We start from the raw sequence: 19,779 nt of genomic DNA on the forward strand, positions 1-19,779 counted from the left end.
GTCCCCATACACATCATCAGCAAAAACCTGAGAGCAAGCAGGACAAGACCTAGAAACCGTGAATAACGGAACACCCAGACGATACCCAAGCACACTACGGTAAGTCCTCCCGTTCATAGTCTGACCCAACCCAGAGAAAGGAACCGCACGCAACCAATCGGAGGAGTGGGCACCCTGCCGAGACTTCCACAAAGCAAGCTGACGCGGTGTCAAAGAGAAAACAAACTCAGAAGCAGCAGCAACAGTCGCAAAATATATGTCTGCCAATTTCTTCATAAGTTTGAGGGCAGCAATTTCACTAGGGTTACGTGTGGGGCTTACTCTGTCGAGTAAGTAGTTTTTTACGGAAAACAGTAGACTGCCTGTAGGGTACTCGATCAAGTAAGTTGGGGACTCGATCGAGTAAGTGTGTTTTACGGGCTGAGTTTGACGGGTTTTGTTAATAATGCGAGATTAATATAAAAGGGTTTGTTATTATTTCTTAAACATCTTCTCAACATCCTAAACTTTTCAAGAGATGATTAGAGGTTACGTGCTTTGCTTCTCTCGCATTATTGGCAAATCCCTAAACTACGTTCGTCGGATCATCTTGTTCTTTACACCGTTGCGATCGTCGTGTCGAGGGTAAGTTCCTTGTATAATTTATGTTGGGTTTCGTTGAGTTTCTTTAAAACCCTAATTGGGTATTGTTGGGAGTTTTTGGGTGATTTGTATAGCTGTGGTGGTAATTGTATGTATGCATGTTATAGGAGGAGGATTCGTAAAGGAGACTTTCTGATTAGCTGCTAGATCGTCTGTTGGTGATTGCTGTTTCAGGTAGGGTTTCCCTACTCAGTATTGGTTACATAATGTGTTGGTGATTGTTGTTGTGATTGTTGATTAATTATAGTATTGGATTGGTTTTGGTGATTGTTGATAGTATAATGTTGATTGGCTGTGTAACTGTCTGTGATCTTCGGGGTGCGTCCCTGGCTAAGTGGAGTCACTTGCGGGAGTGGCTTCACGCCCTTGATTCGCCTTCTGTGGAACCCGCCACAGAAGGAATATGCACATTAATGAATAAGGGTATATCGCTCGGATGAGATGAGCGGGGCTTAGGTGGGAACGGCTGCGGTCCCCCACTGGAGGCGAGGAGTACTTGTTGCGATGGGTACTCTGGCAAGGATACACACTTTAGTGTGTAGTCAGATGTGTGGAGATGAGATGGAGTTGTGGTGTTTGGGTTGAGCTGATTGAGTTGCGTGTAATACTGTTTCATTGTGGTTATTATTCTTATCTAATCAGTACTGATCCCGGTCAATTGTTTTAAAAACTGTGGTGATCCATTTGGGGATGGTGAGCAGTTGTTGAGTAGGTATGATGGCTTATGCGAGGGATAGCTGAGATGGAGTCACCACCTGTCGTAGAGTCTTCCGCTGTGTCTTGAACTAGTTGTTTAGTCTTTTGGATTTTGAGAACATTTGTATTTCTTTAAACAGTTTTAGAGTTTGGTTGTATCACTTAAACTTTATTATCATTTAAGTACGTTTCGTTATTGTCTATTTGATTATCATTGTCTCGGGTAACCGAGATGGTAGCGTTCTCAAACCTTAAGTGGTGCTGGTAAGGCACTTGGAGTATGGGGGTGTTACATGAGGTGGCGAGGAGGAAGGAGTGGTGGTTGCATAAGAGGAAGAAGACACGGGAGAGCGGGGAGAATTGGGCAGAGGAGTAGATGGTATATGAGTGGTAGGTATTGGAGAGAGAACAGTGAGAGATAGGTCACACCATTGTGACGGTGAAGGTAAAGAAGTGGGGTTGGAAGAGGTTAGGGAATGATAGGAAAATTTGTGTTCGATAAATTAAACATGACGAGAGGTGTAAACACGATTTGTGTTAGAAAATGGGAGCTTATGGCTCTTATTGATAGGACACGCATCACAAGGATCAAATTTAGAGTTTATAAATGAGAAATTAGCTAAGCGACTGAGATTATTGAAAACTTTAAGTGACGGATGGCCAAGGCGATGATGCCATCGCAAGGGAGACAATTCAAACAGTCCGTTCCGCTTGGTTGCTTGTCGAATCAGAGTCCCGGTTCGAATATCCTTAATAAAACAGGAAGAAGGTGAGAAGATAGCAATAGCATTATTATCGGAGCAAAGCTTAGGAATGGAAATAATGTTACGGGAAATAGAAGGAACATGGAGGACATCATTGAATTGTAAAGAGATTGAAGAAGAAGAAGAGTAAGAGAATGAACCTATATTATCGATTGAGAGAGAGGACCCATCTCCAATAATCAGATCATCCGCACTATCATACGGATTCTGGAGAGCAAGATTGTTGAGATCATTGGTAATGTGGTGCGTAGCACCACTGTCGAGAAGGTAAGTATTGCGGTCAGTGGAGGTGGCAGCAGTGGCAGTATGGGCTTGTAGTTGGTTGTTGTAGCGGGGCATGGGAGGAAATTGGATGGTGGGAAAACGGCGTTTAAAGTCACGTCAAATTTCAACAAAATGGCCAGACTTGTGGCACCATTGACAACGGCCACAAAAATTGGCAGGGGAAGGGGTAGATTGGGACTGATTGGAGGGGTTAGTTTGCGGTCGGGGGAGAAGGTCAGGGAAGCTGTTGGGTGGTGGGGGACGGCGGTTGTGAGAGGCATAATGAACGGAGGCAGGGAATTGTGGGGAGGGGTTGTTGGGTTTGTAAGTAAGATCGTGATGCAACAATTTTTCATGTAGAGCGTCGAAAGACATAAGAGTATCACGAGCACGTACCACATATATTACTGCTTTATATTTGGCATAGTCAAGACCGTCAATTACCTGACCGATGATGTCTTTAGCATCCATTGGCTTGCCTAAGTGAGCCAATTCATTCGTACATGTACGAATTTCTTGCATATAAGCTGTGACAGATTTGTCACCCTTAGATATCGACTTGAGTCGATCCTTGATTTGAAGAATATGGCTTCGAGACGGCTTGCTAAATGTGGATTTAAGAGGGGTCCACACGGCATGAGAGGTTTGGTCTTCGAGAAGAAGAGGGGTTATGGACGGGTCAATCGTGCCAAGAATGGCACCCTTGAGAAGCCTATCTTGACGAACCCAAGTATGATATGCCGGGTTCGACACTTTTTTCTTTTCTGCATCGGTTTTGGTTGATGGAGGACATGGATGCGAGCCATCCACAAATTTGAGCAAATCAAAACCTAGGAGAAAATCTGTAAGTTGAGTGGTCCATGAGCGATATGTTTGCGAAGTTGATTTGATGCATTGATTCAGGTTGATGACAATGAAGGGAGAAAGGGGTTCGAATGGGTTTGGAAGAGTGGTAGTGGAAGCCGACATGAGGAAGAGTTTTGAAAAAAAAAATTAAGAGATATATGATCGAAAGCTCGATACCATATAGAGAAAAGAATACGTTGAATGATTTTCTTCAATAATAACAATAAGATACAAGAGTATTTATAATTGTACAGGAAACCCTAAAGCACAAGACTAGGAAACTGAATAACTAAAAGATATGAACAATCCTAAAACTAAGGTAACGAGATAACAAAAGATACACACAAATATTAAAACAGTAGGTCTTATGAGAGACCGTCTCCCACTAATTTAGTGAGAGACAAAATAGGGAAAAATGAAATTCAGTGGGTCCCTTACCCCATCATGTGAGAGGGCTCTCAATAACGCTATTGAGAGACCGTCTCTCCGAAATTTTTGTGTAAAAATAATGTACTAGAAAATATCAAAGGATTACATATCCTTAATAGTTAGTATGATTTATAAATTTTATTATAAAACTCATAACATAACACTGAAAAACTATGTAAAGTTAAACACAATAAGTAAATAAAATATATTTTGACATGAATAGCTTAAATTACATGTATTTTTCAGCAATAGAAATTATGTAGAACTCTCGATTTCATTATTCTTGCGAAATTTAATTTCCAAAAAAATAATTAAAGAATGACGTCAAGTGAAAAATTCATTCTTTGTCAATTCCCTCTTTACATTACCTAATTATATCTAGACCATCAATCTATAAATATATATAAAAGAGAGTTTTTTCGAGCGATCTGAGAGCGTCCACATCATCAAAAATCAATTTAGGAAAGTATAATTTTTGATGTAAAAAATAAAGTGGAAAATCTTTTAATTATTATAATATGTTTATTTCCTAAACTATATTCAAGTGATATTTCCAATTTTTTAATCAAACTTTTACATTTCATTTAGCAAAAAAATATTGTTAAAAAAATTATGAAAATAATATAATTAGCTTTGTGGTAAAAAATGCTATCATTAGAGTATAGATTTCATATTATTTGCACATATTAAAGATGGTGTACTTCTTAATACGTAAAATTGTGTACTTTTTAGTATATTTTGTCCCACATTGGAAAATAAGTGTGGGGTGAATATAATACATATAAATAGTAGAATTGTCCCACATCGAAAGATTAGTATAAGGTGATGTGATTCTATGATTATAAATAGGAGGCATATTTGGAACTTATGTATCCATCCAAAACTTTTTGAGTCTCATAAATATTGTTTTAAAGAGCTCTTAAGATTTTCTATCATTATCTACGATATGATATAAAAAATAAAGTGGAAATCGTTCCAGAGAACTACCCGGGAAAGAGTTAAGAACATGAACAAGAAAATCAAAAATCAAAAAATACAAAACTAAAGGTTTTACTAATGGTAGTCTTCTGACACAGTACAAAACTAAAGATTTTACTAATGATTGTCTTCTGAATGCAGTAATAGAGCGTTCATGAGTCGTTATATGTACGATGTAGAGATCACTATCTAATGATCGAGACTAAGTGGTTTTACCTTCAAAGAAAAATAATATGCATACAATAGTAGCCTTTTTAAGAAGAGACATGTATTTCTTGGTATGTTATATCTTTCATATTGAAAAATAATGCAGGCATGATGAACATACTACGTTTAAATAATTAAATTATGTATCTCACATTGAAATAATAGTATACGGTAGGGTGATTCTATAAATATAAATAGGAGGCATCCTTGAAACTTAGGTATTAACCCAAAAATTTTTGATATAAAATATATGTACTTTTAAGTATGTTATATGTCCCACATTGAAAAATAATGTAGGTGTGATGAATATATTATGTATAAATAATAGAACTGTCCCATATATATACATTTTCTATATTATATTAAAGTGATGTTTATAATTTTGATATAAAAACTTTATATTTCATTTGACAAAAAAGTATCGTATGAAAATTATATAATTAGATTATGACAAAAAAATGCTATCATTAGAGTGTAGATTGTATTGTATTGTATTTTCTCATTATTAAATTAGGTTTATGTCAAAGTAGGTGCAAAAAAAAAAATGGTGTACTTAGTATGTTATTTGCCCTACATTGAAAAGTGATGCAAGTCTGGTGAATATACTATGTATAAATATTAGAATTGTCTCACATCGGAAGATTACCAAAAGGCAGGGTGATCTTATGATTATAAATAGAAGTCATAACCCAAAATCTTTTGATTCTCTTAAGTATTATCAGAGAGAGCTCTTAAAAGAGTTTGTATTACTATCTCTACAATAATGATTTCTAACCTAAGTTAATCTTTAGAAAATCTTTTAGTTATTATAATATATACTCTGTATTTCTTATTTTATATTCAAGTGATGTTTCTAATTTTTATATAAAAACTTTTACATTTCGTTTGGCAAAATAATATCGGTAAAAAAATTATGAAAATAATATTATCAGATTCATGGTAAGAAATGCTATCATTAGAGTATATATAGATTTCATATAATTTGCACATATTAAAGATGGTGTATTTCATAGTATGTTATATGTCCCACATTGAAAAATAATATAGGTGTGATAAATATACTACATATAAAAAATAGAATTTTCCCACATCGAAATATAGCATAAGGTGGGTGATTCTATGATTATAAATAGGAGGCATCCTTGGAACTTATGCATCAACCCAAAATCTTTTGAGTCTCTTAAGTATTGTCTTGGAGAACTCTTAAAAGTTCATATCGTTATATTTTCTACCTATAGATTTTATATGTCCCATATTGAAAAATAATGTAGGTGTGGTAAATATACTACGTTTAAATAATATAATTAGAATTGTGTTAAAAAATATTCTATCATTAGAGTATAGGTTTCTATCATTTGCACATATTTTAATTATGATAAAAAAAAATAGAAAACAAACGTCCATGGTAGCATGTGTAATCTATCAAAGAGGTTACCATGAGAAATTTCCAATATTATAATGATATAGTTAATTAAATTTTCATTTAAAAGAGAGAGATGTCCGTACCAATAAAACAATAAAGGGGGTATTATTTTTTAATTGTTATTTTATTGTCACGCCATCAAACTTAACGTCCATTTAACAGCCTTTACATTAGGGATACCATGGGCAAAAAAATGGAACCTCAAGGGTACCATAGGCAGATTCTTAAAAGTAGGGGTAACATAGAAAATCTGACAAAATTAAGAGGTACCACGGAAAATTTCCGTATCTAAATTATGTTAAATTTTTTTTGAAGAAAAACAACGTACAAATATTATTGGAGAGTACTTGATCATATTATTAATTTTGAATATAACTATTAGATATAATGAATAGCAATTGTCTGTATTCGGTATTCGAGATCTGGTTGGATGTCGAACTAAGTGCAAAAAAGATGGTGTAATTCTGAGTATGTTATTTGTCCCACATTGAAAAACAATGCAGGTTTGATGAATATATATTACGTACAAATAGTAGAATTGTCCCACATTAGAAAAAAATCCAAGTTTGGTGAATATATTACTTATAAATAGTAGAATTGTCCACATCGAAAGATTAGTATAAGGTGGGATGATTATATGATTATAAATAAGAGTAAACCCATGTATATATTAATTTTTTATTTTTTTTTGAAAGAGATATTTTAATAATATGTAAACAAATCATTAGACATAGAATGTAAACATTAAACCCTTATAACGTTTTTTTTTTGCATTATAAATAAGTTAATTATCCCGTTGCAACGCACGGGCATTCAAACTAGTTAGGTAATAAATCCTCTATTTTTTTCCAAATAAATGGGGAGGATCCTAATTCAATTACCTTCCACAACATAGTCATACTACACAGGTTTTCATGTAATTGCAAGGATAGAGCAAGAGCATCACAAACTCTATTTAAAACTTCATGCAGAATATTAGGTGGACCGGCGAGCTAAGGTAAAAAGGTAGACTAATGATCGGACCACATAATCACATTGGTCCATCACACCGAAAATACGTGTGGACGGGACAAAATGGACTAAAATGGATGTTTTTATGTTAGGTTCTGGAATTAAAAATAACTAATAAATTTATAATTCCAAATTCACACTCTTAGTAAGATTATTTAATCGAAACTAAAAAAAGAGACTATTTAACCAAAAAACATTTTATAAAGGCATGTATTTCATAACGCAGTTACATGATATATTTTGGAAATTAGTTCGGTCAGCGGTCCAATCCGTAGTCCATTTTGTTTGTTCTAGGTCCAGAGCGGATGCCAAAATAATATAAACCCCGCTAGACTGGTATGGTTCAATTTGGTCCAGACGAAATTACACAATCCGATTCGAACCTAAAGTCATTGCTCTTTGCCTCGTTATCCTATAATTGCAGTGCAGATCTTAGGTCCCATTTTGTGTCTCATCACTTCTCCTATTGACACATAAGCACTGTGATATATAGTATTACCATTTCTATTATCTTATGTGTGATGTGTCAAGATCTTAAGGTGGTGCACAAAAGATGAGGCAAGTGAGCATCCCATCCCTCTTTCTTGTATATATTTTTTTTTATCATCATAAACGAAGCGGGTTCAAATTCTACCTAGGGCCGAGATATAATATAATTTTTTCTCAAAAGCTCGCTCAGGCAATGGCATGGTCAGCCTATTCTTAGCTTCGTCCCTACTTCCTATTAGTTATAACACATAAAATCTTTGCCCTTAGGTCGATAAGAACATGTACATACATCTGACTAGTTAAGATAGCTGAAATCTACGCGTGTTATATTTAACAGTTAACATTACACGAAATGTGCAGGTTGTCACACAGTCGGAATTGCACATTGCGGAACATTCCAAAACCGTCTCTATCCCGGTAATGCTGAATATGACTCTCTCATGGATCCGGCCCTAAGAGAGCAGCTGAAATATAAATGTCCTCAATACGAAACATCAACTGATGCGGTTTTACTCGACCAAGGTAGCGGAGGGTACTCAAATTATTATAGTGATGATAAATTCGACGTCTCTTTCTTCCATCAAATATTACAGCAAAGAGGAGTCCTCACAATCGACCAAGCCCTAGCTCGTGATCCTAGTACAACTGGTACTGTCGCTAGCTTCGCGAATGACCAAGGGTTGTTTAATGCTAAATTGGCACAAGCTATGCTGAAATTGCAAGCTGTTGATGTCTTAACTGGCATTAATGGAAACATCAGGAAAGTTTGCAGTAAATTCATTTACTGAGACCACCCGATATGATCGTGCTCGTTTTGGACTGCTCCCTCCGTTCCGTTTCGTTCATTTGAAATTTTGCTTGTACTTTATTTTTTTTGTCTTTTTCTATTTGTCGCAAAGTCATATGAGAATGCGACAGAAAGAGTACTATCTATGTCGTAACTCTTGTTGCATTTTGTATTGTTAACAAATAAAAACTTCACAATTTTTTTCTGATTTCTCCATCCTCTTATGAATTCGAAACATTTCACTAATTTAAGGCAGTATTAGAATTTTACGCTATTACTTGGTACATTTTATTCACATTAACTCTTAACAAATTGTACACTTTGTTAAGGAAAATGTGACCAAATTATACTCCTTAAAAAAACTACTTCCTCCGGCTTGCTGTTTTTTCATTATAATACTCCTCACATGAATTTACTGCAAACTTTCCTTAACAAAGTGTACTCCTTAACATTTGGTCACATTTTCCTTAAAACCTAGTAAACCCACTTTAGCCAAACACCCCCATACCTTAAGGTAACTCAGGTTAGGAGGATAGCCCTTCCAAACCTCATTTTCCTTAACAAATTGTACACTTTGACCAAATTATACTCCTTAAAAACACAGCAAGCCGGCTTGCTGTTCTATTTTCCAATTGTCCCACATTGGTGAGGAAAAGAGTGTTTCACATGTTTATATATGACCACACTCCTTACCATATCACTAGTGGGTCATGGGAGGATTTTGTGGAAGCTTTGCGAGGTGCTTAATTTAGCTCGCACACGCGCGCGCGCGTGCCCGTGTCCGAGCCCGGCCCAGATTCGTGATTTGGGATTCGGCAATCGCCTGCGGCGGGTTGTGCCTATCTTTTTGGGCCGGAGCCGAGTTATGAATTGGGTTGTTTTTTTTTTTTGTTAGCTGTGTTGAATAAGTCAGTCAACCTGACTGTTAGTGGGGAAAGTCTTTCTCCAACTAACTCGGATTTGAGGCACAGTTTCAGGAGTCGGTTTTGGCTCCTGCAACTGCTCCTGTTTTGCTATAAATTCGAGTCTTCAGCAGCCTCTAAAAAACACAACAATCATACACTCTTCTCCGTTCTCTCTTCTCTTCTTCTCTCAATATTTCTAGGTAAAGATAAAATCGTTCCAGGCTTCTCCAGTCTCGAGTGGGCATTTCTGGAAGGCAGCAGTAGTGTAATCCTTGGGGGACTACCGATCATCTGCTGATCGCCACCACGGTCGTACCGGAAATAGTTTTCAAGGCAGTGGTTCTCGTCCACGTCACTACTAATCTCGTTCGGTATTTCTAATCTCTTTTACATTGTTACTGCTCTACCTGAATAACAATTTGAAAACTATTTGTCTTGTTGTAACAATGTCGTCTGTTCTGTCCAAAACTCTTCCTGATTTGACTAAACTGGAAAAATTAGACGGTCATAACTATAAGCGTTGGTCACAGAAACTGCTGATGTTTTTCGAACAACTGGAAATTGATTATGTGTTGTTTCTTGACCCGCCTTCTCAAGTTAAAGAGGCCGCCATCGAGATCAGAGAGAACACCCCGGCTAAGTCGTAGTTAAGTCAAATGAAGAGGATATCAAAAAATTTGATAAGGACAATAAGATCGTTAGATGCCACTCCTAAACAACATGATGACACCCTGTTTGACTGTGTATGGTTCATAAGTCGTCTAAACGATATGGGAATGCTTAGAGGCTAAGTATGGGGGCTGATGATGCGGGGAAAAAGAAATATGTTGTGGGAAAGTGGCTGCAATTTCGGATGGTCGACGGAAACCCATCATGGAACAAGTTCATATCTATGAGAACCTTTGTCTTGATGTTGTTAATGAGGGAATGAAATTAGATGACATTTTCGTGGCTAATGTTCCATTAGAAAAATTCCCTCCCTCCGGTCCGACTATAGGAACCACCTTAAACATAAGAAAAAGGACATGTCTCTCCAAGAACTAGTAGGACACATGAGGACCGAAGAGGCAAATCGCCTTAAAGACAAACCTGTTAGTCAATCTGTTAAAACTTCGTTCTTCTTTGTTGATGCTAATCGGTTGAGTCTAGTGGTCCATCTTATCCGAGAAGTTCAAGGGTAAGGGTAAGGCCAAGGTTGGTCGTGGTAAGAACCAGGGTCGGGCTAAGAAGAATGGTCAGGAAGCATACCAAACCAGTTGCTAAGATTCAAACCAAAGGGTCCCATTGTTTGCTACGTCGTGGGAAAATCGGTCACAAAGCCTACCGAGTAATTGAAAAGAAAAATCTTTGAAGCTAATGTTCTTTGTGATGATGATGTCATTCTTTCTTTGTGGTTGTGGAAGCTAATCGGTGGGTAATGTTCTTGAATGGGTCTTAGATATCGGGCGCTTCCGGACATCTCAAGTCTTTGACAAGGGTTTATTTGTCTGAGTTTGAGGAAGTAGCGATGGGGAATGTGTCTACATGGGTAACTCTTCATCCGCAATGATCACGGTGCAAAGGCAAGATCTTTCTCAAACTCACCTCGGGAAAACACTTGCTCTCACTAATGTTTTGTTTGTACCCTCATTGCGTCGAAACCTCGTGTCTGGTGCCTTATTGAACAAAGCTGGTTTGAAACTTGTTTTGAGGTGACAAGGTTGTAATGTCGCGTAATTGGGAATTTGTGGGCAAGGGTTATCTTTCAGGGGGTCTTTTTGTATTGAACACCGATTCGATTTTTAATAATATTGCATCTATACGCTTATATCATTTGAGTTTATTGATGTTTGGCATGGTAGATTAGGTCATGTGAATGTTGACTATATTAAAAAACTTAGAACTATGAGTTTAATTCCAAGTTTGACGAGTCAAGAATTCTCTAAATGTGCTAGCTGTGTTGAGGCTAAATTTACAAAGAAACCTAGTAAACCTGTCACAACTAGGAATACGAGTCTTCTTGAGTTAATTCACACCGACCTAGCTGACTTCAAAAATGTTGCAAGTAGAGGTGGAAAGAATTATTATGTCACCTTTATAGACGACTGTTCGAGGTACACTCGAGTATATTTGCTTAAGACTAAAGATGAAGCAGAACAATCGTTTATAAACTTTAAAAATGAAGTCGAAAATCAACTCGACAGGAAAATTAAAAGGGTAAGGTCTGATAGAGGTGGTGAGTATAAATCTACTTATCTAGCCGACTTTTGTCGCTAACGATTTAATACGAGACCAGTCCACCTTACTTACCCCAGTCTAATGGTGTAGCTGAACGTAAAAATAGAACCTTAAAAGAAATGATGAATGCTATGCTTTTAAGTTCTGGCCTATCTGACGATATGTGGGGGGAAGCAATTCTTTCTGCTTGTCACATTCTTAACCGTGTACCTCATAAGAAAATTGACAAGACACCCTACGAGATTTGGAAGGGCTATCCTCCTAACTGTAGATACCTCATTTCTGCACCTCTTGCAAACCACCCGGTGATGATTGGGCCGCATGTTTGATTCGCGGAACGATTTATGACAGTTCGTAAGATTATCGTCAAGTGATTGCTCAAATATTAATGTCGACCTCTTAGTTGTCATCTACGTACCGATACGGTCGTTTTGGCAGTAATTAGAGTACATTCGGAGTCCGGGTCAAAAACCGTCTCCATTTTCTGATAACTGTTAAATCCCGAGTCGGAATATTCTGGAATGTTCCGGATATTTCTATTCCATATTTTATAAATTTTATCTTTTGGCAAATAATATCCCGTAATATTCATAAGATAATCGAATTATTTCCGTCCTACCATAACTCAAACGCGGAAATCTTTCTTCAAGAGGAGGAAACCTCTCGGGAATAGACGCAGCAGTTGCGCCTCTTCCAAGAGACGCAGTGGTCGCCGCGCCTTTTCCAGTGCCCTTCTTTGCATGTTTCACGCATCTTTTTCATATCTTTCCGAGATTCACTTCCAAAGAGTCTCCGAAACCCTATTCCTTCACGTGATTAGTATAAATAGGAGCCTTCGTTCCTCATATTTCTCACGCGAGTGTCCGCCCTTCTCTTCTCCCTTTGCATTCTAGACTTTGTTCTTACTAATTGGCGCCTACGTGCTTGAACATTCGACCACGTAAGCTCGGATCCTTCCGGGTACCAGCCTCTCCGTTGCATGACCGACCAATTTGACCAACTACACCAATAATCAATCAACTTAATCGTTTTCCTCTTACGAGGGCACTCTCTTTGCATTCGCGTCGAGCATCACTAATCGATATTTTTGGTCCTTCTCGTTTCGTCAACATGTAAGTCTGAGGGTGTATAATCCTTATTTGTTTATTGTATTTATTTTTATTGTATCACTCATGTAAGGTTTACGTCGAAAATACCTCATTAAAACCGATTTCTAAAACCGTCTTTAAAACCTTTTTTTTACGGATTTTTAAGATCGACGATCGAGAAAAGACGCAAGAATCGCTGCGCCTCTTCGAAGGAGCGCAGTTCCTGCTGCGCCTCTTCGTGAGGCTGCCGCAGTTATTGCTTCTTTTCTTCTTCTTCGTCCTCTGTAATTCGTCTTTCTTATTTGTTTCCGTATGTTTCTCTTTAATTCTTTCACATGATAGTTTAATAATCACATGTATTTTATTCATTCATCATTAACATGTCTTAATCATCATAAATCCGACTTAAATCCTAAGTAATCTAATATTTGCGGGTTTTCGTCATTAAATTCAAACCCGGATTTTAGAGATTCAATTTAATCATATTGAGTTTCTGGGATTCATCTTTGATATAGTTTAATCTGTTTGCTCGCATGTTCGTCACATATTCGTTGTATATCCGTCGTATTTAGCCTAATTGATTTATTTCAACAGAGGACTCATTAATATTTTCATCATAATTTCATGTAAATAATCCGCTTTAGGTTCATCCCGTCCATGTTTATCGCTTTTATGACCATCATTCACATGTAATTAACCTATTAATCACTTCCATCCGAGTAAATATTTTAATCCATCATTAAATTCATCAATTCAAATTAACGATTTGCAGTTCCGGCTTCACAGCCAGAACTCACTCTTGGAACAGACGCAAAGAATGCCTGCGCCTCTTCCAGCAGGGCGATCCTGCGCTGTTCGGATGATTTCGTCCTCGAACTCGTTTACGCCTTGACCTAGTTTAATTAGCTTACATATCAACTAACTAATATCCGTATTATCATACATTCGTTCGTAATTCCTTCTTTTTCCTTTTTCCCAAATTATCCGTTTTAAAGGTATTTTCGACATAAATCGCCTATTCCGTTGTAATTAATGTAATTTCCATTTTTTTTGTAATTTATTGTATTCCTTTTATTGTTTGTATGGTTTTCACATGTAAATCAACATTAAATCCAACTTCAACCCAATTGTTTGCTAATTATGTGTCAACCTACTTAGTATTAATTCTCACATGTTAGGATTAATCCTTGGATGTTGCATTGCATGCATATAGCCGACGATATATCGAGTACGAATAACTTCCCTAATCATTAGTAGAGGCCGCTATCGAGGCGGGCGGGATTAGGTGTTCGATCAAAAGAGCTTCCTAATACGTACCCTCACCCCTTACTCCAGATCTCCGTGAGCACCCGTGTTCATTGGCATCCACGAGAGTCATTCTAGGCATAGAATGCTAAGGGTAACGATTGCTTAGTGTTCATGTCACTACTTTGTGTCTTGACATGACAAGAGGTATTCGAACGGTTCCAATTTCCCATAAAAATTGGTGGCGACTCCATACAAAATGCAAACGCTTGTTTTTTCGACCTTCACCAAGCGCCCCCGTGGGCGGCCCGCTGTCCACAGTTTGGCGACTCCGCTGGGGATAATACACTTACGTGTAGCTAGGGTGAAACTCGAACAAGGTTCGGGAATAATTTGTACAAGACAATTGTCGGTTTTCATAACTCGGTCTTCCTAGATCGTTTAATTCGGCCTTCCTAGGCCCAACCCAATCAATTCGACCAATCGTCCCGTCTAAACGGTCCTAATTCTTATTTGGGCCTAAGGATGGATAGCGATTGACGTCATCCATACCATGATGCTTACTCTTGTTTGTATCAAGGGCCTTCACTACTTGAGGAAATGGACTAGGAATCGGCCTTACTCTTGTTTGGCACGAGCCTCTCCACAGACTTCGGGTTTGATGGTTCGGTATGGCAACCTACCCTTTAAACCAAAACCCTTCTAAATGCACTCAGCATCCCGTTATAATGCTTGTATAAATATGTAAACCTTACGTGATCACCACTTCTAAACAAAACCATGACGAATTTTCAAAAATCAAAATCCTTTTTCAAACAAGAATTTCGAAATAGGCCTTTAATTAGCGCAAAGTCCGGTCAAAACTCCGTCCGTTTGTCGCGTCAAAATTCGGGCCACAAGCCCATTTCAAAACCTCACTTCGAGTCCACTCCTACAACTACACTACAGTTGACTAGGACACACATTTTCAAAGACCTTGTCTTTCTTCAAAACTCACTCAACACAAGTGGCACACACCCACTTCCCGAGTCAAAACTTTTCTTCTTTTAGCAAGTATGATAGAATGGTCGATCGTGTTTTGATTCGTCGCCGATCTCTTATCCAGTTTCCAATATGCCCGGATCAAGTGATGAAACAAACCTCCAGCAAATTCAAGATAGTAATGATCGAATCCTAGCTGCGCTAGCCCAAATGCAAATTACTCAAGAACAAACCTATGACCGCCTTGAACTCATCGAAGGCCGTATATTTGATGTAGAGGGAAGGTTGCCTCCCCTTAAAAGTGAAGTACTACGTTTTTCCGATGACGAGTCTAAAGATGAGAATCCTATCATAGGGACAACTGCAGCTGAGAAAAGACTCCAATACCTAGAGGAGCAATTGATGTACCTTAAGGGGGATGACATTTATAGGGAAAACAATCGCAAGTACGAAGCCATCAATTCCAAATTGCCAACTAACTTTAGCATGACGGATATCCCTAAGTTCAAAGGACATGAGAACCCTTTAAACCACATCCGTGCCTTCAAGGATTACATGTCTATCAAAGGCATCAAACCCGAGATGTTCTTAAGGATCTTTCCTTCATCTCTTGACACCATTCCGAAGCAATGGTTCTACACTTTAGATCACAAGAAGGTCGCTACTTGGGAAGACGCCGCAATCGAGTTCTCGAAATAATATGCGGATAATGCCGAGATCCAAGTCAACATGCGTACTTTAGAGGTTCTTACCCAAAATGACAAAGAAGGATTCACCGACTTCCTAAGTAGGTGGAGGAAGACTAGTACTCAACTAGTTGAACGCCCGGATGAGGCTACTCTTGTGGAAAAGTTTGTGGATAATCTCAAGCCCATATATGCCAACCATTTGAGATATCAAAACATCAAGACTTTCAAGGACTTAACCGTATTAGGGACACGAATTGAAGATGACATCCGTAAAGGACTCTTGTCCAAAACGGTAGGTAGAGGATATCAAGGGTCCACGAGTCGTTCATACGGCTCTACTAGCAAGACCGATGAGGTTAACCTTCTCGAGCCATGTAAGAAAACTACCCCCACCAAGGAAGTTCACAAACCTTGGGGATACTTACTCCAACGCTCTAAAGAGGCTAATAAAGCAAGGTAAACTCCAACCCATTGGACCTACTCCCGAACCCGAAAGGAAATCCAAGTTCTGGGATGAAAATTCCTACTGTGAATACCATAGGGGCAAAGGGCACGACACAGAAAAGTGCTACAAGTTGAAACACGTGCTTCAAGACATGATTGAAGATGATCGACTCCCAATACCACCAGGAGGTAAGCCCAACAACACTCAGAATCCTCTTGGAGTTCTAGTGATTACAAGTGACGAATCTACCTTAGATTGCTCACACCTCATTTCTCCCACCGAAAATGAAATTCATGCAATTGAGAAAGAAAGGCTCTACTCTACTATCTCCCTCACCATTTCCGACTTCATTACATGGGCAAGGAATGTAGATAGACAAGTGTGGGAACTAGAAAACATGGTAACGACCTTGCGCAATCCCAACGCAATACCTAAAGAACGTGTACCATTGATCTTCTCTCAAAATGCCACTATGCAAGAAGTAGTCACCGTGGTTGATAAACTAGTCGATCAAATCATACGACTAGAAAGTGACATCATGAGAATGAGGGAACTAGCTGCAATCAATGGGGTTTGGGCCGATAATGATGAGGACGAGTATCTCATTGAAAACTCCGTAGTCAAGGAAATAGTCCAAAATGGTGAAGACCAAGATGTGGATCACCTAACTCGTTCGGGTCGCCCATATCAAAATACTACTCAAAACGGTCCAACCAACGTCATCACACCAAATGACAACGAAGATGACCCCACTGATCATTTGCTCAAGCAATTACAGAAAACCAAGGCTGATCTTTCAGTCTGGCAACTAGTGGCAAGCTCATTTCCACATCGCCAAACTTTACTCCAAGCTTTGGCCAAATTGAATGTGGAACATAACTCCACTCCTGAAGATGTAGTCAACTTGGTCTTCCAAGAATCGCCTAAGCTAAGTAACCCTGTTACTTTCTCGGATGAAGACTTGCCACCTTTTGGCGCTAGTCACAACCTTGCTCTATACATCACTGTCATCTGTCTAAAGAAGAATGTGCCAATGACCTTGGTGGATGATGGCTCCGCGGTCAACGTCATACCCCTCAAAACGGCATACAAACTAGGCATGAAAGAGTCGGATTGGACTCCTACAAATCAAGGTGTTCGTGCATATGACGGTACGCGACGAAAAGTGGTAGGACTTGCTAACCTAACCATAGCCACAGGACCAATCGAACGGAAGGTTAACTTCCAAATAGTGGACATAGAAGCTTCATTCAACATACTTCTGGGAAGGCCTTGGATTCATGCTTCCAAAGCAGTAACATCCACCCTTCATCAAAAGATCAAGATCCCACTAAATGGCAAGGTAGTGACGATCACTTCGTCACCCATCAAGGCAATAATCGAGAAGCAATCAAACAATCAAGTCCTTGCGGATCCCATATACGAACTTGGGGGCTTCCAAAGTGTGAATGTCATAGAAAGTGAGTTGGCACCCTTATACTATAATCCCTACTCCAACTTGGTGGTCAACCACATACTCAAATCTCAGGGATACTTCCCTGGAATGCCTTTGAACCCAATTCGGAAGAATACCTTCGCACCACACAAGAAAGGCAACTCAACAAGAATACCACTTGGTTTAGGGTACAAACCTACAAAAGAGGAAGTCCTCGAAATGCTGGCCCAAGTCCAAAACCGCAAGCACGTGGGAGTCCAAATGAGGCCCTATCTCCCTACCTTAAATGGATACTTCGTTCAAGAAGGAAGTTCGGAACTCTTCCATGGATTTCCCGAACCTTGGCATTATCTTGAGAGTAAGCTAGCCGGAATCGAGATCTTTCACGATTGCTACTTCATTCCTCCAGAAACGGTTCCTACCGTCAAAACCCGTCAAGCACCTTGCTTAGACGAACAAGCTGTTAGCCTATTGTTTGGAGAAGATCGATTCATCGGGGTCACGCGCAGATGAGATCATTACTATGATACTTCAAGACGATCGCTTCAACCCCACCGCGTTGATCACAGAAATCGACACAAAGCAGCAGAAAGGGTGGAGAAAATCTATCAAATGGACCAACAACCAAGGAAGACTCTTCAAGCTCACCACTGGAGAAGGAGAGATGTTCAAAGGAGAACCAGAAGACGACGAATTCGAGTCAGAGACGGAGTCGAGTCGAGTCGAGTCTAGAGAAGTCATTAGAGAATCTACTCCCGTTGTCATCCCCACTCCCTTCATTTCTCCTAACTTAGCCTCGAGTAGTCACAGTAGTTCGGGAAATGCCCCAATTCTTGTCCTTTGCCGCCACCGACCATGGATCGGTTGGCTTCTTTGTTTCAACTTTACTCAAATCTTAATATGAATAAATCGGTTCGCTTACTCTTTGTGTTATCTTGAGTGCACATTTTACGATGATACTGAGGATGACCAAGACCCAGACTTGACCGAAATACCTCCCTACGTAGCCAAAGAAATACTACAGGAAGGGGAAGGGGAAGGGGGACCTGTAATAGAGAACACCGAACCCATCAATGTAGGAACCGAACTGGAACCTAAAGAACTTAGGATAGGGACTACCTTGAGCTCTACCGAAAGGGCCGATTTCATAGACCTCCTAAATGAATTCAAAGACGTTTTCGCTTGGTCCTACAAAGACATGCCAGGGATCGACAGGAATATTGCCGAACATAGGATTCCGATTAAGCCAGGTTTCAAACCCGTGAAACGTAAGCTTGACGAATGAGAACAGAATGGGCTCTAAAGATTAAGGAAGAAGTTGATAAGCAATTCAAAGCCGGATTCATCAAAGTTTCCGAGTATTCTGACTGGGTAGCTAACATAGTACCCGTGCCCAAAAAGGACGGGAGAATCCGTGTTTGTGTTGACTTTAGAGACTTGAACAAAGCGAGTCCAAAAGATGACTTTCCTCTACCTCACATTGACATATTGGTCGATAATACTGCAGACCACGCGTTACTATCCTTCATGAATGGATATGCGGGTTATAACCAAATCAAGATGGCCATGGTATGCACAAGACCGCATTCGTCACCCAATGGGGAACATATTGCTATACGGTAATGCCATTCGGATTGATCAACGCCGGAGCTACATACCAACGCACCGCAACTACACTCCTACATGACATGATGCACAAAGAAGTTGAGGTATATGTAGATGACATGATCGTCAAATCCAAGGAAAGAGAAGGACATATTGCGAACCTCCGCAAGTTCTTCGCAAGGCAACGAAAGTACAACATGAAGCTCAATCCTCAGAAATGCACATTCGGGGTAACATCCGGAAAACTCCTGGGATATGTCGTTAGCCAACGCGGTATAGAAATAGATCCTTCAAAAATCAAAGCTCTGATCGAAATGCCACAACCTCAAACAGAAAAAGAAGTCAGAGGATTCCTGGGAAAAGTACAATACATAAGTCGATTCATATCGAAACTTACGATGATTTGTGAGCCTATCTTCAAGAAACTCAAGAAAACAGACCACACCATGTGGGATGATGATTGTCAAAAGGCGTTTGACCGGATTAAGGAGATATTGGCTAAACCACCAGTGCTCATGCCACCGCAACAAGATCAACCTCTTGGTTTATATCTCACAGTAACTGAAACTGCCATGGGCGCCATGTTGGCTCAAACTGTAGGAAGTGAAGAAAGAGCCATTTACTATCTAAGTA

The 19,779-nt window shown here is 39.1% G+C and overlaps 1 protein-coding gene across 1 annotated transcript; it reads left to right on the plus strand.

The window, feature by feature from the left end:
• The first annotated feature begins 2,951 nt into the window (after positions 1-2,951).
• On the plus strand, positions 2,952-8,537 carry LOC141616845 (peroxidase 57-like). Its single transcript, XM_074434005.1, has 2 exons — positions 2,952-3,096; positions 8,110-8,537. Exons 1-2 carry the CDS (start codon positions 2,952-2,954, stop codon positions 8,535-8,537), a joined length of 573 nt encoding a protein of 190 aa, XP_074290106.1.
• The last annotated feature ends 11,242 nt before the right edge of the window (positions 8,538-19,779 follow it).

The sequence above is a fragment of the Silene latifolia genome, chromosome X (assembly GCF_048544455.1).
Source record: "Silene latifolia isolate original U9 population chromosome X, ASM4854445v1, whole genome shotgun sequence".
Lineage (NCBI taxonomy): Eukaryota > Viridiplantae > Streptophyta > Magnoliopsida > Caryophyllales > Caryophyllaceae > Silene > Silene latifolia.

Coding starts and splice junctions, on each gene's coding strand:
- LOC141616845 (XM_074434005.1), top strand. CDS start 2,952: ATGGCTTCGAGACGGCTTGCTAAATGTGGATTTAAGAGGGGTCCACAC. Junction 3,097..8,109: donor GCCTATCTTGACGAACCCAA/GTATGATATGCC, acceptor CGAAATGTGCAG/GTTGTCACACAGTCGGAATT.